The 21496-nt window shown below is 42.6% G+C and overlaps 2 protein-coding genes across 3 annotated transcripts in view; one reads left to right on the forward strand and one right to left on the reverse strand.

Annotated features, from left to right (window-relative positions):
- Positions 1 to 5570: 5570 nt before the first annotated feature.
- Positions 5571 to 15675, reverse strand: LOC134450464 (uncharacterized). Of its 2 annotated transcripts, XM_063200307.1 has the most exons (10): positions 15230 to 15675; positions 13944 to 14050; positions 13087 to 13168; positions 12791 to 12883; positions 11814 to 11911; positions 11655 to 11710; positions 7842 to 8032; positions 7598 to 7744; positions 7314 to 7415; positions 5571 to 6464 (listed from the first exon to the last, which is right to left on the reverse strand). In XM_063200307.1, exons 6-10 carry the CDS (start codon positions 11698 to 11700, stop codon positions 6156 to 6158), a joined length of 795 nt encoding a protein of 264 aa, XP_063056377.1. In that variant the 5' UTR covers positions 11701 to 11710; positions 11814 to 11911; positions 12791 to 12883; positions 13087 to 13168; positions 13944 to 14050; positions 15230 to 15675; the 3' UTR covers positions 5571 to 6155. The 2 variants fall into 2 exon arrangements, with proteins under 2 accessions (XP_063056377.1, XP_063056378.1); XM_063200308.1 differs by lacking the exons at positions 13944 to 14050; positions 15230 to 15675 and having other exon boundaries at positions 12791 to 13169.
- A 3509-nt stretch (positions 15676 to 19184) lies between these two features.
- The window catches only part of notch2 (notch receptor 2), a 93015-nt gene continuing 90703 nt past the window's right edge, over positions 19185 to 21496 (forward strand). Inside the window, exon 1 of the mRNA XM_063201978.1 lies at positions 19185 to 19540. Coding sequence (XP_063058048.1) covers positions 19468 to 19540 — 73 coding nt within the window. The 5' untranslated portion in view covers positions 19185 to 19467. The remainder of the gene's footprint in view (positions 19541 to 21496) is intronic.

A 21496-nucleotide genomic window follows, 5' to 3' on the forward strand; every position in this document is an offset into this window, starting at 1 on the left:
GCGAACTACTTTTCTTCACTCTTTGTTGCTCTTTTAGCATTTCCAGATCTTCTTGGAATCCTTTCTTTTGTGCGTATTTCACAATTTCTGTCTCTGCTTTCGTCAAATCTTCACAGGTAAGTTTGGGTGCTTTGTAATCTTTCTTCAATCTGTCCCTTCTTTCCTTGGTCGACAAACTTGGTTCTTTGTTTCCTTTCAATTCTTTCAGCAGATCTTTCAATTTCAGGTACCAGGCTACAGCGCGCTTCAGCTTTGTCCAGGATGAGTAGTACAACATCAGCTGGTCCAGCGGGTCTTTGGGATCTTGCACTTGTATGGCATGAGATTGAATCTTTTTGACCTCTGGGTCATCCACATTGATCATTCCAGGATCTGGATTCTTTGGCCACTGGTCTTCATCGCAGCACAGGAATTCAGGTCCGGAAAGCCAACTTTCACATCGCAAGAATGCTTCCACCGTCATGCCTCGGGACACATGATCCGCCGGATTCAGGCTGGTATTGACGTATCTCCACTGGGAAGCTTGAGAGTGCTGTAGGATGGCCGACACCCTATTGGCCACGAAAGTCTTGAATCTGGAGCTTTCACTGTTCAAGTACTTCAGCACAACCGTGCTATCCGTCCAATATACTGAGTCGTGGAGTTCCAATTCAAGCTCTTTCTTCAGCAGCTTGTCCATCTTCACTGCAACTGAGGCCGCAGTTAACTCCATCCTCGGTATGGTTGGGGATTTCAAGGGTGCTACCCGTGCCTTCGCCATCATCAGGGAGGATTGGGTTTCTCCAGCTGAGGAGCGTAGGACAAGATAGCTTGTTGTTCCATAAGCGTCTTCACTTGCGTCAGCAAAGTGGTGTAGCTGAGCGAAGACTGGTGCACCAAAGGCCTCCGACTTGATGCATCTGTCAACGCCAAACACCTCTAGCTGTTGCAAGTCTGACGTCCACTTTGTCCATTCCTTTATCACATCAGCTGGTAGGCTGTCATCCCAGCTGTATCTTTGGCGGCATAGGTCTTGCAGTATTCTTTTGGCGGGCAGTACCACTGGAGCAATGAACCCAAGAGGGTCAAAGATGGAGCTCAGGAAGGAGAGCAGGCCTCTCCTGGTGTGCGGACGCTCTTTGAGGTTGATCTTGATCTTGAACTGATCCGTCTCAGCACACCACTGGATTCCCAACGCTCGCTCCATTGGCAAACTGTCCTTGCTCAAGTCGAGATCTTGAAATCCTTGCGCTCGCTCATCTTCAGAAATTGAGTTGAGCAACTTCCTGCTATTGCTTGCCCATTTGGTTAGCCGAAAACCACCTCTTGCCAGCATGCCGCGTAAGTTGGCGCACAGAGTGACTGCTGTGTCCTCGTCAGCTACTGACTTGAGGCAGTCATCCACATAGAAGTTTTTCTTCACTGTGGTGGCGGCTTCTTGCCCGAATTCATCCTTGAAATCAACTGCACACTTCTGCATGGCGTAGGTTGCAACACTTGGCGACGAGGTCGCACCGAAGATATGCACCTTCATCTTGAATTCGGCAAGCTCTTTCTGATGATTTCCTTCCGGCCACCAGAGAAATCTGAGTAGGTTTGTATCTTCTTCTTTCACTGCCACTTGGTAAAACATGGCTTCCACGTCTGCCATGACAGCGACGCTTTCTTGCCTGAACCGTGTAAGGACCCCAACTAGCGAACTTGTCAGGTCTGGTCCCTGAAGAAGCTGTTGATTCAACGACGTTCCTCCAAAGCTTGCTGCGCAATCGAAGACAACGCGCAACTTGCGCTTGACTGGGTGTCTGACTCCGTGATGGGGCAGATACCATGTTCTTCCTTCAGTCGGTGCGCACTCAGCGCTGTTGATTTGAACTGCGTAGCCTTTCTTGAGAATGTCTTCCATGAATGCAACATACTCTGCACGGTAGTCTGTGTCTTTAGTGAATCTTTTTCTTAAGTTCAGTGCACGTTGTTCTGCTACTGATCTATTGTTTGGCATGCACAGCGAGTTGTTTCTCAGCGGAAGGCAAATGCTGTAATGCCCATCTTTCAATTGTGCAGACTGAGACACCATGTTCAGAAATTGGTGATCTTCTTTTGACATTTCAGTGTCTTCACTCAGACCTGCATCGGGAAAATCCAGCTTGAATTGCTGGTGCCAAAGCTCTTCTAGCCTGGCTACTGAGATTCGGTTAGCTGTAACTGCTGGCGACCTGGTTCTCAGTCCATCGTTCCCTCCTTTGAGAGGTCCGTTAACGGTCCAGCCTAGAGCCGATCTCACAGCAAAAGGACCGTCATTAACACTATTCACCACCTGAAGCGGTTCCATGGCCTTGGGTATGTTAGCTCCGATTAGCAGCCCTACTTCTGCTTCAATGGCTGGAAGCGTCACCTCCTTTAGGTGAGGCCACCTGCTGACATCCTCTTGGCGTGGGATATTATCCTTCGTCACAGGAATGGCCTTCTGGGAAAACACCTCTGAAAGTTCAATAAACTGGTCACCTTCCAAGTTACTGATTTCCAGTCCTGTCACTATACGTGTGTTCACCACAGACTCATTCCCCATGGTTCGCAAGGAGATGCTTGTGCGGCGTCCATTCAAGTTCAGCTTGTTAATTAGTGACTCTGTAGCAAAGGTAGCGGAGCTGCCTGGGTCCAGAAACGCGTATGTGGTCACTATCTTGGTTCCTTTCTGTGCCTTGACTTGAACCGGAACTATGGACAGGAAGCAATCTTCTTTACCGGCCCCGGTGACACTACATATTTCAGATGCTTGAACAAGAGCGTTTGTGACAGCTTGCTCATCTTTACTTTCATCTTTCTTTGTTTCTTCCTTTGACTCTTTAAACGTGATGTGCAGCAGAGTGGGATGTGGACGAGCACATTCTTGACATTGAGCCTTCTCTGTGCAGCTGCTACTCATATGGCCATGTTTCAAGCACGCGAAGCACAGCCCTTTGCTTCTCAAAAACTCAATCTTGTCTTTGTGTGGCTTCTTCTTGAATCCTTTGCAGACTGCGAAACTGTGATTTTCTCCGCTGCAGTAAAGACATGGTTTCCCATTGGCATCCACTGATTTTGTTTTGTTCGATGTTGTGCTTTCATTTTCTTTCTTGTCTTTGTTCTCTGCTGATGAAGCAGCTGATGTTGTGAAGACTTTCTTGGATTTAGCCATGTCTTTGTCTTGTGCTTTTGGTTTCTGTCGAATTGAATCCTTCGTGTTGGTAGTGGTGTTGTCTTTTATGTTCCCATAGAGAGGGTGTAGTAAGTACTTAACTTGTTTGTTTACAAATTCGACAAAGTCCTTGAATTTAACTCTTTTCTTTGTTTTCTCTTGCAGGTCACAGGCATATTTTCTCCAGGATTCCTTCAGCTTGTACGGTAGCTTGCCAGCTAGTGACTTAATGCATGCTGCATTGTCCAAATCTTCCATGTAGCAAATGTCTGTCATTGTGTTGGAGCAGCCAGTCAGAAACAATGCGAATGACTGTAGTGCAGCGCCATCTTCTGGTTTGATTGTCTGCCACTCCATGGCTTCCTTTAAGTATGCCTCTGCAATCTTGTAGTCATCACCGAAGTAGTCTTGCAACATTTGCTTTGCTTTGGCATATCCTGTGGAAGCTGGCATGTGAATGCAGCTCTTCACCAACTCGTGTGGCTGTCCACTTGTGTACTGCAGTAAAAACTGCAAGCGGTCACGTTCATCCTCAGTGCGGCTTTCAATGCCATGTTCAATGGATCTAATAAAGGATTTGTACTCCAATGGGTCTCCTTTGAATGTTTTAATTGTGAGATCAGGAAGTAAAGATGCTTTGTGGTTCTTCACTAAGTATTCGGTCACATTAGCCTGTTGTGTTATGGCTTGGCACAAACTATCCAGCACAACTGTGTCATTTCCTTTCTTTTTTGTATCCATTATATTTTCTTTGGGTCGAACAGGCAAGCTCTGATGAAATGAATCACGTCTGGAATAATTCAGTACTGGTGCGGTGCGTTGTGGCAGGTGTGGAGCACTTTTCACTGACATTTTTTCATCTGGCGCTTCAGATCCACCAATGCTCACATCATCCTGTTCACTTTCATATTTTTGTAAAACTTGCAATTTAGCATCAGACTCAGCTAATTGGGTCTTAATTTCGTGCAGGTCTTTCTTAGCTTTAATTTTCCTTTGTTGAGCCTCAAGCTCTGCCTGGAGCTCTGCTTCCTTTCTCTTAAGCTCGGCTTCCTCCTCTTCAATTGCCAATTTTTCCATTACAGCATCTGCCTTAGCTTTCAGTGATACACGCTCAAGTTCTGCTTGCATTTTCATTTTGGAGGAAGTTGACTTAACAGTTGAATGTCTTGAACTAGACCGTTTGCTGCGCAGTGATCTGTTATCAGTTAGCTCAGCATCATTCTCTTTTTCCTTTGCCTGCTCAGTTCGTTTCATAACTTCTTTCATCCAATTTTCACCTTTCCAGAAGAACTCATTCATTGAGGCTTGTTTTGGCTCAAAATAGTTCGTTTGGTTTTCCAAAAATTCTTCCTCACTCATGTATAGCTGCAAACTAAAGTTTGTGTCAGTGAATTCGGTCAGTAGACCACCGAAATCGACACGCAGCTTGTTCTTAACGAGGTCGGCGTTCGAGTCATCCGCCATTAATTCCTCAAGTTGCTTAGTCATGCTAGTAAGCTGGGCTAGCTTGCCCTTACGTGCATTCAGTATTCTGGTTTTATGATCTTCCATGCCTTTTTCTGTCATCTTTACAACTCGTTTCTCTTCCAGTTGTTCCATGTTAGTTTAAATCTTTCACATCCGCATGAATTAGCGAACTTTTAAGCATGTAGCTTGCCAATGCATTCCACTTAGTCATTCAAATTCTCGACGTCTTTTTGAATCTTAACTGACACACGGCCAATCCGTAGCAGTATTTTACTTACAGTTGTCGTTTTCTTCGAATGACAAGTCTCCAAATCCGTGCAGGGGTTTCCTATGTTCGTTGTCCTTATCATCCAGTCCGATTTTGGCATCCAGTTGTCCGTGTAGAGCAAGTTTTTTGACTAAAAATGTAGGTTCTTACTGTCGTAATTGGAACTTAAGCTTGACGCTCGTCAGACTCCCTTGTATCAAAACACTCCAAAAATAAATCCACGAGTCCACTTCTTGATTTTAACTGTTTATATGACAACTTAACGCAACATTACAAAAACATAAAATCTTTTCAATAAATGAAGTCTTTCAACGTCCAAAAGAGAGCCTGAGGGCGAGGTCAAAAAACTATTGCGCTCCAATCTCCTTCTGCTTCCTAATGACCACGCTCCTTTGCCCTGGCATGAAGATGAATCTCCTCCAAAGGCTAGTTTTTAGGTGTCACAATAAAAGTCATATCTTACTCAGTAAATATCAATGAACTGTACATATGTAAATAACATTTTTAAATCCTTCTGAATCATGAAATTACAAACAATATTTTTCTTACTTATTACTTATGAATTTGCATCTTTTTAAATGAAAAATATTCCAACTAGAAATAAACTGCATTTAGGCTCCTACACTTAGGACTTCAAAGAACACCAAAGTAACAGCTGTAACTTGTATTGGGTACTGGGAAATTTGTCAAAGTTTCAGTCTTCATTGACATGAATACATACAGCATTACTTTGTAACCCTTATACGTTTTCCAAAACTTGAAATGAAAATGGCTTTTTGTTCTAAAGTGGCAATATCTTTCAAAAGTTGTTCCAAAACTGTTTTGTATGCGAAGTGTTTGCTATTATCAACTTAACAAATAGACGCTAGATGTGTTGATGTTAATGAAGACTGATGAAGACTAATGAACACTTTTCTTCGAGGCGGAAACACAGCAGTCAGAGTGTCTCAGCTTAAGTGTCCATCGCAGTGCCTCAGCTCAAGTGTCCATCGCACGGTCTTAGCATAAGTTTGCTTAACGGTACAGTAGATATAACTGTTAATGTTTCGTTCACAGCTTCAAACACATCTACAGACACATCAGATATCAACAAATCAACCGAGGATGGCGTAACACATTTTTACTTTTTTGTGCGTGTGTCAATCTGTTTGAAAAAGTAGTGTTTGGAGAAATTAAAAGGTAAATCTTTAAGTCATTAAGTTCTGAAAAACTGAAGTCAAGTGTCCATCGCACCGCCTCAGCTCAAGTGTCCAGTTCGGCATTTCCTTAGTCCAACAACTTACTCTTCAAAGTGTGCAGCTTTGGGGACGGCTTTGAACAGTCCAGCTCCAGAAGGAGCGTCTGGAAGATTTCAAATGTATATCTGAGCTCCTTAGGGTAGGCCAGATTTAGTGCATAAGTCAGCCCAAGGAGCATGCAGCAAGCCCTGGCAAAGGTACCCAGAGTGGTGAGAACTTTCACTCCCTCAATGACGACACCAACATCGCTCGGCCCCTCTGCTGAGCTGGACATGATGCTGTAGATCTTCATTTTTTGAGCAGCAAGGTCCTCGGACATCTGTTCTTCATCAGCGTCCTGAAATAACAAGAACATTAAATATTAATGCAAAGTGTTATTTATCATCCGATCAGTCAAAGCAAATGGCCTTAGCTGAGCATTCTGTGATGACAATTTAATACATCACTCTACACAATCTGTTTCCATGCGACACTTCCTTATTTGATTGTGGATTATTTTTTAAATAGTTAGGAGCACTTATTTTCAATTGTCCAAAACTAGCGGGCCAGTTATCATTTTTCCAGCGTCATATCCTACAGCAGTCATTCCTCAGACAGTATTTAATCAAGACAGAGCTAGAGAGTGAGGGTGAGAGTACATGAGAGGTGAAGAGATAAGACACAGAGACAGTGAAAACTAGAGAGTGTGTGGGCGTAAGGAGAGAAACATACTGCATGTGCACGAGACAGAGAGAGAGAGAGAGAGAGAGAGAGAGAGAGAGAGAGAGAGAGAGAGAGAGAGAGAGAGAGAGAGAGAGAGAGAGAGAGTTTGTGAGAGTGAGTGAGACAGACGGGCAGACAGAAAACTAGACAGTGCATTGTGTGGTGTGAGACAGGCATACAGACAGACACACATACAGAGACAAAGAGTGAGTGAGAGTAACCACGGAGGGGCCAGGAGGCAGGGCGAGGCGATGCCACAAGCACAAGGTCGCATATTGGAGAAAGAGAGAGAGAGACCAAGTAAGTGTGCACATGAACACACTTGGGGGTGAGAGAGAGAGAGAGAGAGAGAGAGAGAGAGAGAGAGAGAGAGAGAGAGAGAGAGTGATATTGTCCGTACGCACTTAGTGAGTGAAATGGACAGCGCACAAGCGAGAGCCAACAAATAAATACATACTGTAAATGAACTTTTATATGCACTTACATCAAACTCTTTCAAGAGATCATTCAGGGACTCCCCAAGGTATACCATCAAGCACTGGATGATGAGGTCCCGCATCAAGTTGACATCAGGATTGGTTGGGGCCTAGAAATACAAAAGTATGCTATATTCAATAGGTAAAAAACATTTGCTGTGTTAAAAAGTATCTAAAGCTTCAATTTTATTATAGGAAACTCCACAATGATGATGCGTACCTCAGTTCATTACCTGTGGATACAGTAAACAAGTCAAGAAAAATGCTAATAATGGAAGTCATTGCATAATACCTTGAGGAGAATGGCCTGCAGCCTCAATCCCATGGCGCCACCCTTGGCCTGAAAGATTGTCATGAGCCTGGGAGTGTATTCATCTAGCTTGGCCATAAATTTAGCTTCAAGGTGCACGGTTGTAATTCGGTGAAACTCCTCTTCGATCTGAAAGATGCAAGAAATTGCAGAGATTTAATATCACATACACAATCATTGTGACCCTTCCCGGTGGACAGTAAATATTTATTTTTCTCTGACTCACTTGGGATGCTTCAAATAGTGCAGGCCATCTGGCATGGAATTCCTCAATGCTGGGCATTTGGTTTACGATTTCATTTCTTCGGTGTGCAAATGTGTTGCACATGATTTCCTTTATCACTTTGTTGTTGTCCCTTTTTTGGATCTCAGTCAGTAGCTGAATCCGCTCCTGCTCCAGACTTTCCTCCGTTTCTCCTGCTGGGTATGGAGGGAGGTAGTTTACCTCAGCCCTTTTAGGCTTTTTGACGTTCTTTGCAGATTTCTGGTTTGCAGGGCTTTTGCGCCTGAGGGAATTGCACATTACTTCAGGGACGCCGTATGCTCTGAGCTTAGTGCGATAGTTGGACATTTTCCACCTCAGCCTTTGCTGCCATCCATAGAAACCAGAGAAAGAACCGGGCTCTTTGAGAAAGGGATATTTAGTGCAAAGTGCCTCAGCAACGTCGCTGATTTGGGCACCTGATGGATAAGCAACATATGCATATATGCTTTTGGACAGCTTTTCAACGATGTCTGCTTTGACCTTTGAAGGTTTAAGCCGAGCCCCAGTTCTCTGAAATTCTTCAGCGGCTCTCTGCAGACAAATCTCAGTTTCATACGCAAATGTTGGAATGGGGAATGGCTTTGGCCAACGCTGGCAACGTTCTGTGGGACTTCTCGGGGGGAGAATAACAGTTGATGCCTCAGAAGACAGAGATGCAGCAGATGACTCAGCAGCAGGAGTATTGAAGGCAGAAGTGCCTAACCCCACCATATCGGTAGACTCCCAGTCAACAGATGGACCACTAACAGAACTAGCCAAAGGCTCCTCAACTGGAAACAGGTCCAGAACAACAGGGGTAGCTTTAACAACCTTGATAGTGTCCTTGTTTTTGATTTGGTCACATCTATGGAGGGTGAAAAAATCCCCAAAGTCAGAGTCCAAATAGAGGAGATAACATTCATCAGGAATTCCAAAGCTCACTTTTATCACATCTTTCAGATCGTCTACTGTATCTGGCAGTCCTGAAGGAAGGATTAGCTTTTCAATTCTGTCATCTATTAACACTCTTAGTTGTGCTTCCATCTTTGCCAACCTGACAAAAGTAAACAGAGAGGTTTGTTTATACAGTGAATGGTGTACTGAACAACAAGAATATTACAGTAAAAAAAAAAAATAAACAGTAAAAAATGAAAAACATGTAATATTGAGCTGTTACAAACAGTGCACTTCAATAGCCTCAAAGACAGATGTGGCGTTTGAGAGTAACCCAGCGTTTTCCTCTCACACTGTAAGCTTCCAAAGGGTACACATCACTTAGGTTCTGCTGTTCAACAACACATAATTTCCCTGTGTCCTCCAACTGAAAAGATCTCATATGCTCCTCATACCATGCAACAAGTAATTTCACAAAGAAATGTACAGAATTGTCCAATATGGCTATTTGAACGATCTCAGCAAAGTCTGGTAACCCACCGGTAGAGCCATATGGCAAAATCATGCCAACACTGTACCTCGTTCCATAAAAAGTGACAGCTTTTGCTAACTGCACAGTGGATATAACTGGCCGCGTTTCCTTCAGAGCTTCCTGTATGGATGGATGCAACACATCTAGAGACACATCAGACACTTTTGTGACGCACAACGGTGATTTTCCATCATCTCTATGAGAGTGATAGGCCATCATCAGTTGATGCCTTGTAGCAAGGCTCAGCAGCACATTTTTGAAATTTTTTGTGTGTCTAATAACCTGCTTGAAAAAGCTGTGCTTGGCCTCAAATCTCATCGTCCACACACCAACTAGGGGCCCATAACACTCAATCATAGCAGGATAGTGCTCTAAAAAGTGATGTTTGGGAGTCAGAGACTCTTCAGGAAAAGCACAGAAGAATTGGTCACGGTGTTCAGATATTTTAAAACTGAGGTATGCAATCGTTTCTTCAGTATGAACGGGAGCAACCACCAACTCAACTATGTCTTTTAATGTAAGGAGGACTTGCCAGGCAGAATCATTCTCAGGTACTCGTGGACCAACAATGAGTGGCAAGAACCTTATTAAGGCCCAATTTTCATGGGCATTTCCACCTGTAGTTTTGCGGTGAATGTAGCTTTTAGGAACTGCTTGAGGGCAGTTGGCTTTATCTGATCCCTTAAAAGGAAAATGTCCAATTAAGTCATTAAGTTCAGACACACTGAAGTACTTTTTCTTTGTAAATATCTGAAAGCACAATGCTAATTCCCTTGGAATTATACCTTCAAAAAGGTCATGCAGTACATCTGGAGGATATCCAGTGACAAAGTGGAAATGGTTCAGTTTCTCAGTCAATGGACATAGGCGTTTAACACCAAAACAATGCAGTAAATTTGGACTGTCTTTTACAGTGAGCACATGTAAACTATGCTCTTCTTTTGTTCGAGGTGGAAACACACCCGTCTGTACTTCATGTGTCTGATATTCTGAAGAATGTCCAAGACAAAATCTACAAATGTACGGCCCTGTGAAACTCTCAACTAGTCCACTGATGGCATGTGCCCCAAGGTTGTCGGCCACTACACAATGTACAGTCCCTCTTATATGTTTTCCCAAACTTGAAATGAAAACACCCTTTTGCTCTAAAGTGGCAATGTCTTTCAAAAGTGGTCCCAAAACTGTTTTGTATTCATACTGTTTGACATCATCAGCTTTACAAAGTAAGGCTAAATGTATTGATGTCAATGAAGACTGAAATTTTGATGGCAAATTTCCCAGTACCCAATATACAGCTGTTACTTTATGCTTCTTTTTTGAAGTTCCAAGTGGGTTGCACAATTCAAAGTCATCCACATAAAGGATTATAGATAGGCGTAATTCACCTCCGGTATAAAAGTTATTCTGCTTGTAGAATTTCCCATCAAAAATTGACTTAATGTATTGACTACTGTTGGAATTCCTCGATATGATTTCCTCTGCAATACCTTTGTTTTTGAACAGTTTCTCTAAAGTCTCAAGAATGGGCACATATTGAAACGTTTTGCGCTTGCGAGAATCAAGAATATATTCCACACTACCAACACATTGGAAATGATCCTTAAAATACTTTCTTCTCTTAAAAGCAGAGCCAAGTGGACCGCTTTCACCAAATGCTTTACTAAGAGGATGGAGGTTGCATAGCTGTTCTGCTAAATCAGTGATAATGCTCTGGTCAACAACAAGTTGATTAGACTTAAATGTGGTCTCAATTATATTTTTAACAACACCAGTACAAGCTGAAGAAGAAATGAACTGAAGGTCTTCAACCAAGGCATCAACACACTTCACAGAGACATTATGAATGGTTTCTAGTTTCAGCAAAAGCAAGCCAATTCTTTGAACAACTAAGTCTGAAGTACACTCCTGATCAAATTGTAAAGAAACGTTCTCAACATCACTGGCCTCAGGTAAATCAACAGGATCGACAGTCTGTCTTTGGTGATCAATATACAAGTCTTTTCTGAAATCACTCAAGGAACAGGATTTATGTTTTCTGCTTTTGTGTTTAAGGAATGTGTTATATATATTTGTTCTAAAGTTACAACCTTCATATACACAAAAAACAGTTTCATGAATTTTCAGATGGTTCCCGATATGATGAAAATAATCCTTTTCTGTAGAATAATGAGCATAACAAACTGCACACTTAAAAGATGGGATTACTCCTCCTGACTCAAGACTTTCTTTAGTGGCATGGTATCTGGACAAATGAGTGTGGAGGGCATTTTGAGTTTTAAATGAGCAGGGGCAAGAGTCATATAGACATGGCTGCGACCACCCATGACCTAAGGTAGCATGTTGTAGCCTATAATGCTTCAGCAGATTACCTTTTCTATCGGAAGAAAATCTACATAGTTTACACCGCCATATCATTGGGTAACACCTAAGGAAAGAAGAACATGGACACAGACACATGCATCAGACCCATGTAATTAGGCACTGTGTTCAAATCATACCCACATGAACATTTTGAATGCAAAACTTACTGCTCTCTGTGCTGCCGAGTTGATCGTCTCCTACGATGTCACCCACTTTGAATCCAACGTGCACCAATTTCACTTGAGAAGGATCTTGTCTTCAGTACCTGGAGAAAGAAACACCATAAGAAAAAATCCCATGCATCAGATGAGGCCTTGGCATTATCCAAGCAAATGAGGACAAGTGAACATTACTAAAACATGAGCCATTCAAAACCATAGTTTCTCCTCGTCAGCCTACTACCCACAACAACTTTTGGGGCGCTAGTCTTCACTCACCACCCACATGCAAATGAGAAAATGACATTAGAATTGCAAGCTGACTAAATGCAAATTTGTTGTGTGCATTGTTTTTGTGTGCTGTGCTGTGCTGTGTCACAATGACAATGGAAGTTGAAGTTTCCCATTGGGAATTTCCAAATTATTGAAATTACAAATAAATATGAATAACTTCGAAATGAAAGAAGAGTATGTTTAAAACTCTCTTTTTTATTTCTTAAGGAATGCTGCATCAAACATTGCATTTGCTGTTCTGGGGACCAGCGTAGTAATTGGTTGGAGAAAGTCTGCTTATATCAGATATTTTAAGTTGTTCATTGAGCATGAAGCACATGAAGTTTTACATAAGTTACTGTTCAGTTCAGTTATGTTTCAAAATAAATAACTATGTTGGAAGATATTGGTAGGCAACGATTTACCAATGAATAGAGGTATCCGTTTAAAAATGAATAAATAAAAATAAATACATAATACGCATTTTGGAACTGCGATGGAATGTGTTTGGAAAGAAAAAAAGTTGGGCGCATCAGCGCAAATAGTTAGTCTAGAACCCCAACACTTCTGTCGCCAGTAATATCATCACTAGGCCACAAGCCAGCAAGGGAGCAATGGAGGCCGGGAGTTGGCATATTAGGAAAAAAATAAAAAAAAATAAAAACTTTACTCCTTTACCTTTTTAAATTTAAACATTTGGAAACAAAACTCACTATTTTCTGTGCCGTTTTATGCTTGGTATCCCACTCAGCTGTGTTGAATGCCATGTGCGCCAAGTTCACTTACAAATGATGTAGCATGGACACCTAGAGAAAGAAAAGGATACACATACCCATGCATCAGATATGAGACCTTAACATTGCATTTTTAAGCACATGTAGAAAACAAATGAACATTTCAACCTTAATTTTTACATTTACCCATTCAATTCAACTGCACCATGGTCCTTCAATGCCCTTATTTTGTATCATCTTAATCTCTACATTGACACTTTGAATGCACAACTTACTGTTCTCTGTGCCGCTGAACTGTTTGTCTCGTGGTGCTGTTAAAATCATCTGCTTTGAATCACACTTTCTCTGCTCAAACAACTAGAGAAAGAAGAAAACACAAGAGAGAGCCACACATCAGATCTTAGATCCACACCTGGTATTATCTAGACATATGAGGGCAGTAAGGGAACATCATTAAAACATGAAACACATAAACAGTTCAAAACCATAGTTTTGCATTAAGCCATTTCAAAAGGCACCAGAATATCCTATAATAAATTGTGCATGGGTTAGAAAGAGACAAGCTCTATAACATATCATTGACATATCAAAACATGAAACTACCGGTTTAACCCATTGATGCCTGATGTTGCGTTTTGCAACATTGGCCCTGGCGCCTGGAGCTGCATTACGCAACATTCAGGTACATGAGATTTGAGACAACTTTATCAAAAATCTTTGTTTGTTTGAGATGAATGAACACATTCTAAGGAAAGATGAGGGTCTTTGTGTTTAAATGCAACTTAGTGCATATTTTTATGTGCTTCAGAAGCTAAGATATTTAGGTTTTTACAGGCTGAGGGCAGCTTTTCTTAAAAAGGGCTCAGGCATTCAGCACCCTTTTTTGCAGGTGCCTTAGGCGTCAATGGGTTAAGCAATGCCTCAAAATAAGTCATTTTGCCCTTTAAGTCAGCCTTTAATGTGTTAATATCTCCAAAAAAATGTTGTCTTGGGCTTCCATCACGCTACGCTAATGCCCAGCCCAAGGTCAGCCCGTCTGCAGATAGGTGAAGCCTTTTTTTTTAAACATGGGGCCTTCACACCTTTACTCTGCACAAAATTTTGAATTTTACATTTTGTATTCAAAACTCACTGTTTTCTGTGCTGTTCAACCACTTGGGTCCATGTGATGCTCTTAAACTTTGCTGTCTTGAATGCCACGTGCACCAGGTTCACTTAAAAATACTCTTGCACGAACAGCTAGAAAAAGAAGGGGGAAGGGGGAGGGGACAAGATAAGGACATGCATCAGATGATTAAATTACTCTGTGCTAGTGTACTAAGTGCATGAGGACAATCTGAACATTATTTCAGCACAAATTCAACCTTCAAAAACCTTTTTTTATTCCGTTTTAGCCCTTAGCCTGTTCAATTAATTTGACAAAATGGATCTTTAATGCCCTTAACCTGTACCATTTTACCCTACACATTAACATGTATGCACAGTTCAATGGGTTCATGCCTATGCGATTTGGAATTTTGCATTTAATGTTTTCCTTTGATGCACAACCACACAAGCAATGTTCTTGTTTGGTCTACAGTGATAGCTGCTGCTACACCATCTGACTGAGAGCTGAATCTAGAGATATTAGCTGACCACCACCATGTGTGTTCGCTGACAAAACAAAGCATGTCCGCTCTTCACGCGGCGTCGATCCAGCTAGGCACGAGCTATGGGACAACGGGCATAGCTCAGGAACTAATGGGTGGACTGTATTAGGAAAATTGGAAAATATGTGCGTGTCTCCTTGGTGTGTGGACATCAATGTGGAATAAAAGGAATTTACTGGCCTTTTCTTCAATATAAGGTAATACAATGAATGCAGCACAGCAAAGCACCAGGGTACAATTGAATGCAATTCCAAATAAAATATTCTTCAGTAGGTTTCCAATCATTTACATTATGAAGGTAACAAAGGCATGTGTGTGTGTGGTCTACAAGGAAAAAAGGGGACAGGAAAATATCTTCCAGTTAAAACTATACTGGTGCACTAACACAGAGATACAGGACACATGACAAATATGGAGGAAGATCGCCCTCTATAGGCAACTAGTGGTAAAACAGGTTGCTGACAGCTATGGAAAGTTCCAGCATCTTCACTTTAAATGAATACAAAATCCAACGAACTTCTGCATCAATATTATAAGCCTACAATGTCTAATAAAGGGCAGATTTATGACACACTGCACTCGAAATGACTCCACACATACATAGGAAGCAAATAGCACCGTAAATATGCAGTAAAGTCAAGCTAAACTCAAGGTAACTTAGCTGGAAATGAGTAGACAAAAAACGATCTCTAAAACTTCTATCATCTCACACATCACATACATGGGGAAAAAAAGGCTAGATATTCAATATTTCGTCAGGATTACTTACATTTTGGTCATTTACGCACATAGGATAAAGGAAACTTCAGCAGGACTTCAACAGCAAGTGGCATCGACTCAACTAAGGGACTTACCAACTCGTGCCCAGGAACATGAATAATCTACCTGCCACTCACTGTGCACCTGAATCATGAATATTAACCCTTTGAGGAGTAAGGACTTTCCCCAGGTTCTTCTAGAATTTTACTTGAACACTCTACTGCTCCCATCGAAGTCTGTGTTAAAAAATCTTGCAAAGTCCTTATGACATCAAAATGAGAACTCAAAATTTGGGCAAAATTCTAATCACATATTTGTGATGGTACTCCTCAAAGTGAGAAACACGGCAAGGGCACATGTACAAAACCCTTTCCAACACGAGCTGTTCAGTGAAAGCGAGTTCGATAGAAAAAAAGTCTTTGCAGATGACTGTAGCCTAGCCTGCTACACTGGACTAAAAAGTTAGGCCTACGTAACTGTGCAGTTAGCCTAATCAAAAAGAGACACTGGCGATGAAAAGGTGAGAAACTTAATGTAATTCACACAAATTTTCGTTTCTAGCTTTAAACCAGCTCTTGAACTTGTCTAGAACTGAACACGTGGCTAAAAATGGGAATTGGTGTTGCTTCGGACAGCATGCCTACTACGAATAGACCAAGTAATACTACTTGTATTATGTGAGAGACGGATCGGAATGATATTCGACTGTACACCTACATCGAATTGCAAACTTAAGATGTTGACAAAATAATAATGAAACCAGTTCATTACCTTTACAGAAGTCCAAAACTTGAACAGTCCATGACCACGTGCAGGCGACTTCTCCTCTGCTGGCTGCGCCGGAAATGCAGTTGTCATTGAAACAGCTTCCTCTCAATGAATAAAATCAAAGTTCTTAGATACGATTCTAGTAAAATCTACTGCTTACACCATATCATTGACTTAATTCATTTAAACCAGTTAATAAATACTCTGGTATTCAGAGCTAATTTTATTTGCTCAAAAGTGTGTAAAATGTAGTGAATTATTGCTGGAAAATGATTAATTTTACTCAATTCCATTCCAAAATGCGCAAACCCATTTTTTCAGAGTTTTATCTTTCTATCATAAATACTTAAATATTAATGAACTGCAGTCTCTCTTTTTACAGTGTACTACTGTACAAGAGGCCTTGAACTTTTCCCCCCCTGGTCGGGGAATCTGTGCATCTGCCGTCTGCATTTCAAGCAGAACCGAACCTGCTGCCTATGCGCATCATGGAGGAGGTCAAGGAGGCCAGGAGCTAATCTTTGCCCCTAAATATACCCGCTCTTCCTTCCTGTCACCCCTCTCCCCTTTCACTTTAAGGGGGCAACAGATAGGTGCCGCTTCCGGCCTGGCATGCAGGCGTGTCATTACTTTGGAGAGGGCCAGATGAAGTGGCATCACCACCAGCAGGGGTGCCGTTCAAGGGGGTAACGTGTGACGGAGTCACCAGGGCCCCATGTATATAGGGGGCCTACACACAGATGAAGACATATGGTTGGGGGGGTCCATTGGAGCTGAGTGTACATAGGGCCCAAAATGTGCTGCTACGACCCAGCAGTGTTCAGCGCAGATGTACAGTATAAAGTAAAAGGCGGCTGGCTCTGGTCCATGGCAGTGTGGTGGTGATCCTGACTGGAGACATGGGTAAAGCAAAACTGGTCACTAAAGCCTCAAGGTTGTAAGACACCCTTGTCTCTGCTGACGCACATCGTGCAGTCCTGGCCTGGACGCACCGAGGCAAGGGAAAGAAAAATACGAAATAAAAATAAAAACAAGGAGTGGTTAGGTCTATTCATCGTTCAACCTCAGCTTTGCCCTCTGCTGTGCTTGCTTGGGTTTTTCCTTATTCCTTATTAACCATTTACGCACAGATGAAAAGACACACACACACACACACACACACACACACACACACACACACACACACACACACACACACACACACACACACACACACACACACACACACACACAGCTACAGTACACACACATACATGCACGCACACCAACTAACACCAAATTCCTCTTGGTGTATCCAGATCAGCAAACCCATTTGCTTCCTGCTCGGATGACAGGACAGTGATTTGGTAAGTAAAGGTTCCCACGCTTGGAGAGGGAAAGGAGGACATGATGTGTGTGTTTGTGTGTGTGTGTGTGTGTGTGTGTGTGTGTGTGTGTGTGTGTGTGTGTGTGTTTGTATGTGCGTGCGTTTGAGGAAGGGGTGACAAGGCGGTGAAGTTTGATGGTGAGAAAGGGAGTTGAGGTGTGTGTGTGTGTGTGTGTGTGTGTGTGTGTGTGTGTGTGTGTGTGTGTGTGTGTGTGTGTGTGTGTGTGTGTGTGTGTGTGTGTGTGTGTAAGTGCGTGTGTGAGGGGGGAGGCAGGTAACCAGTGCTTCAGTGATCACTCCTCCCTTGCCTCGCCGGTCCGGGCCCAGTATATCACCCTTTTATCTGCCTTGTGACACCCACGTCCAGCACTGTATATCTCATGCCCGCTGACAGCTGACTGCTGACTCCTGACTCCTGACTCTGCCATGCTCTTGTCCTGTTACTGATGTGTTTGGCTCAGACCCCTTTCTACAACAATGATATAAAATAAAAATACATAGAGGCACCAACATGATGACAGTTATTATGTTATTATAGTGTTGTTTTGTGCAAGTGTGAACCCTTTTGTGTGAATGAAGTGAAGTTACCCTTTTGAGTGTGAAAGAAATGAAGTCACCCAATACTAGGCCTCTATACATGATGTGTTTGAGAATTGATAAGAGGTGTCTTGTTTTGACCAAAAATGTGCCTAACCACAGACGAAATGTTATTTGCAATAACAGGAGAAAAGCACAAAACAGATGGTGACTTAATTACCAGGTAGGGACCTACAAAATGCACATGTTTTTTTTTTTTTTTTTTTTGAAGTTTGGGGAGCCTGGGCCAAGTCAAGATGCCTATTCATTACTTTGAAACAACATTTAATTATTTATGCAAATCACTTTACACTAGCATGCCATATCGTAAATAGGATATCTATCAGATAGCTCAACTCTCGTAACAGAATGAATGACAACAGGGGGTGGTGGGTGATTGAGGCAAATAGCACACTGAGCCATTGTTAGCCCAGCAGCGTGTTAGGGGGAGTTAATTAGCTGTATTCAGTGTGATGAATGTCTCTTGAAAATGCAAAGTCTCGCACAATAGAGAGGGGGTGGTTTGTTTACCTTGTCCTCTCTGTGGGGGGCCCTTAGATGTTGATTTCACGCTCTGTGACTAACAAATGTTCTTGTCACAGGATATCTAGGCTACTTAATGATGTGGAATTCAACCAATTAATGTAGGAATACACGTTGGCACAATGGAAAATGAATACACTCCTTGGGTTAGGCTAAACCCAAGGATTGGAGTGGGGTTAAGGGTCAATAATGGAACAGGTTATGCCTACACTAGGCCTAGGCTACTTTCAGAAAAAAAAAACAATTTTGATTTTGTGACATAGCCTCTTCCACAACACTATGTCATGATTGTATAAGTAAGTAGTAATATAACAACTGATAGCGTGTTGGATAATTCATGCGCCAAATGACCCAGCTTCAGTTTTGTATTCATTGCAAAAGGGGCAAATGCGTCAGTAGGCCTTCATTTCAAAGAAATGTTTTTTTCATCACGTACAATCCATGAATGGGTTAAATTTGAGTCATCGAACCAAAGCTTTGAGAACTTGAAAATAAGTGAAAATTCCTCCGCCATCGCAAAAGAAAAACTTTTAGTGCGATGAAGGAAAACTATACTGTTTCAACAGCGTGTTTTAACAGACTGTAAAAATAGTAATTTCTTATATATGGTACGAAGTAGGTGGGACATCATTGTGAAGATAATTATAGAACGACGACAAGGAGAAGACCAACTCCTTTCTCATTAGCTAGTTCCTCCTCTAACTTCTGCGGAAGCTTACCGTGGTGTGACGGCTGCGACGGGACAGGAGGGGAGAAGTTTGGTAATTTCGCTAAGTTTCACGTCGCTTCCATGAGAAATACTAAACACAAAGGATATATCGCAGTATCGTGTACGCAAACCTAATGTTCGAAATACTTAGTAGAAGTTTTGCTTGTTCGGTGTACGATTTAGTTGTAAACTAAACATCTGTGCGAGTCATTGAAGTTTTAATTACTCCAACCTGAGACGGAGCTCAGCCTCGCGCTGGTGACTCTATGTGGATTTTACAGAAAATATGGGCCAGTTCCCCGGTATTTGTTCCGGCAAAGTTGTTTTCCTCCTAATTTGCTACGTTCACCTGTCATTAGGTAAGTGTCTCCATTACCTTCTCTGTTTCTTATTGCTGTTGTTTTGCTTTGAGGTTGATGAGTTAAAACCTTCGCATCTGTAAGGTTAACGTGGTGTAACCCCTATGCAACCCCAAAGCATCTTTGCATTCGCTCCGGGTATTGAGTCAGTCAGAACTATTTACAGTTTTGCCGTCTTGCTGACTTGTTGTGCAGTTGTTGTTTATTTACTCTTAAAATAGCCACAACACCTACATTTACGTTACTTGCTATATGTCTAAATGTTCCCATCAGCACTGCAGGTTACAATATATGGAGGACTAGCAACCTAGCTTTCTGAACTGAGCACCTAAAAGTCAACGAAGTCTCCCCGGGATGCTTTTTGAGAATAGAAACTTTCAACAGAAAGTTTCAAGCAGTTTAGAATAGTGAGGAACTCTGTGAGTTGCGATATATTAAAACTCAATGACCATCTGAAGTTATCTTGAAGGATTGGTCGAGTGTTGTTGGGTGCTGGTTAGGTGAGAAAGTTACGGAGACTGCTAGGAGTTGAAATGGGCACCGCTGTCCAGATGTGAACGCTGCTAGCTTGCTGCTACATTGCGCAGCCTTGGCCTAGCCGCACTGTTGTGCACAGAGCAGAGATTCATTCTATTTTAGTTATAGAAAGCGTGGACCGAACGTTAATGTTTCTATATTCACCAAACATAGTTGATTTTTTCCTTTTTCAAATGCATTTCAGTGTAAAGTGTTGTCCCCTGTTGTGAACGAGAACTTTTAAAAGACGCTGGCCCTTTTAGAAATGGGCATAAATGGTTATCCCGGACTAATGAGGATTTGTATCAGTAGAAATAAACAAACAACACACGACCACAAAACACGGACGTGGTCTCCTCCTTGTAGCCCTTTGTAGATGTACTTCGATAGGGGAAGTCATGGCAGCGCGCCTCAGTCTGGGGACACAAAGCACCACATAAGCTACTCAAAACATCAACTTTTTGAAAACCACGTTCTTGCACTATTTTGTGTTGCACATTTCCATTGAGGAACGAGGATGCATGTCAGTTAAGTTTCGCACGTTTTTAGTCAAGCTTGGTGACTTTGGAGACGCACAAAGGGAAACATGACAATGTGGAATTGCTGCAGGCAGTGGAAGAAGCGGGTGGAATGTTGCTGTTGGTGTTTCACATTCCTCTCTTTCTCTGCCCTTCTCACAGGCGCCTGCTCTCACACACTCATGTTCACACTTTCTCCTACTCTCTCTCTCTCTCTCTCTCTCTCTCTCTCTCTCTCTCTCTCTCTCTCTCTCTCTCTCTCTCTCTCTCTCTCTCTCTCTCTCTCTCTCTCTCTCAAACATACACACAGGCCTACATACACACACACAGACATACACGTGTGCAACGGGTCTCTGAAATGTTTCAGAACAACACTGCAACGCTGCAGTGCACCCATTGTGTGAAGCAGATGATGTTGTTCTTTGGTTTTGCAAGTATTAAATTTCATCCTGCGCTGTGGGCCCATCCACTTTTTGCCAGCCCCCCATTTTTTGGGGTTTCCAAGGCACACGACTTTGCATGGCCTCTCTTGCGTGGGTCACTGCCTGCCGCATGTATTTACTCAGTTCATAAGATGTGTGTGTGTGTGTATGCGTGTGTGTGTGCTGAAACAAATCCCAGTCAACAGTCAATGAGGGCGGGAAGGAGTGGAGTGGAGTGAGTGAGCGGAGATGAGTGTGTGACAGTGTGTGCTGTGTCGTGTGTGATCCTCTTGAGTGATCCTCTTGTTTCTCCCCGGGTCGGCCCAGTGCTGGGTGGCTGCCTGGTGTGAAATGTGATTTATCGTCAGCGGCTCTCTCTCTCTCCCACCACACGGCCAGCGGCACACTGAGCGGCATCTGTCTGCGGACGAGGGCCCCCGCCGGCCGGCCCGGCCTACGGTCCTGCATTACTGCCTGCTGACGACGGACGCGCGGGCCAC

This window comes from Engraulis encrasicolus, chromosome 6 (genome assembly GCF_034702125.1).
Source record: "Engraulis encrasicolus isolate BLACKSEA-1 chromosome 6, IST_EnEncr_1.0, whole genome shotgun sequence".
NCBI classification, from domain to species: Eukaryota; Metazoa; Chordata; class Actinopteri; order Clupeiformes; family Engraulidae; genus Engraulis; species Engraulis encrasicolus.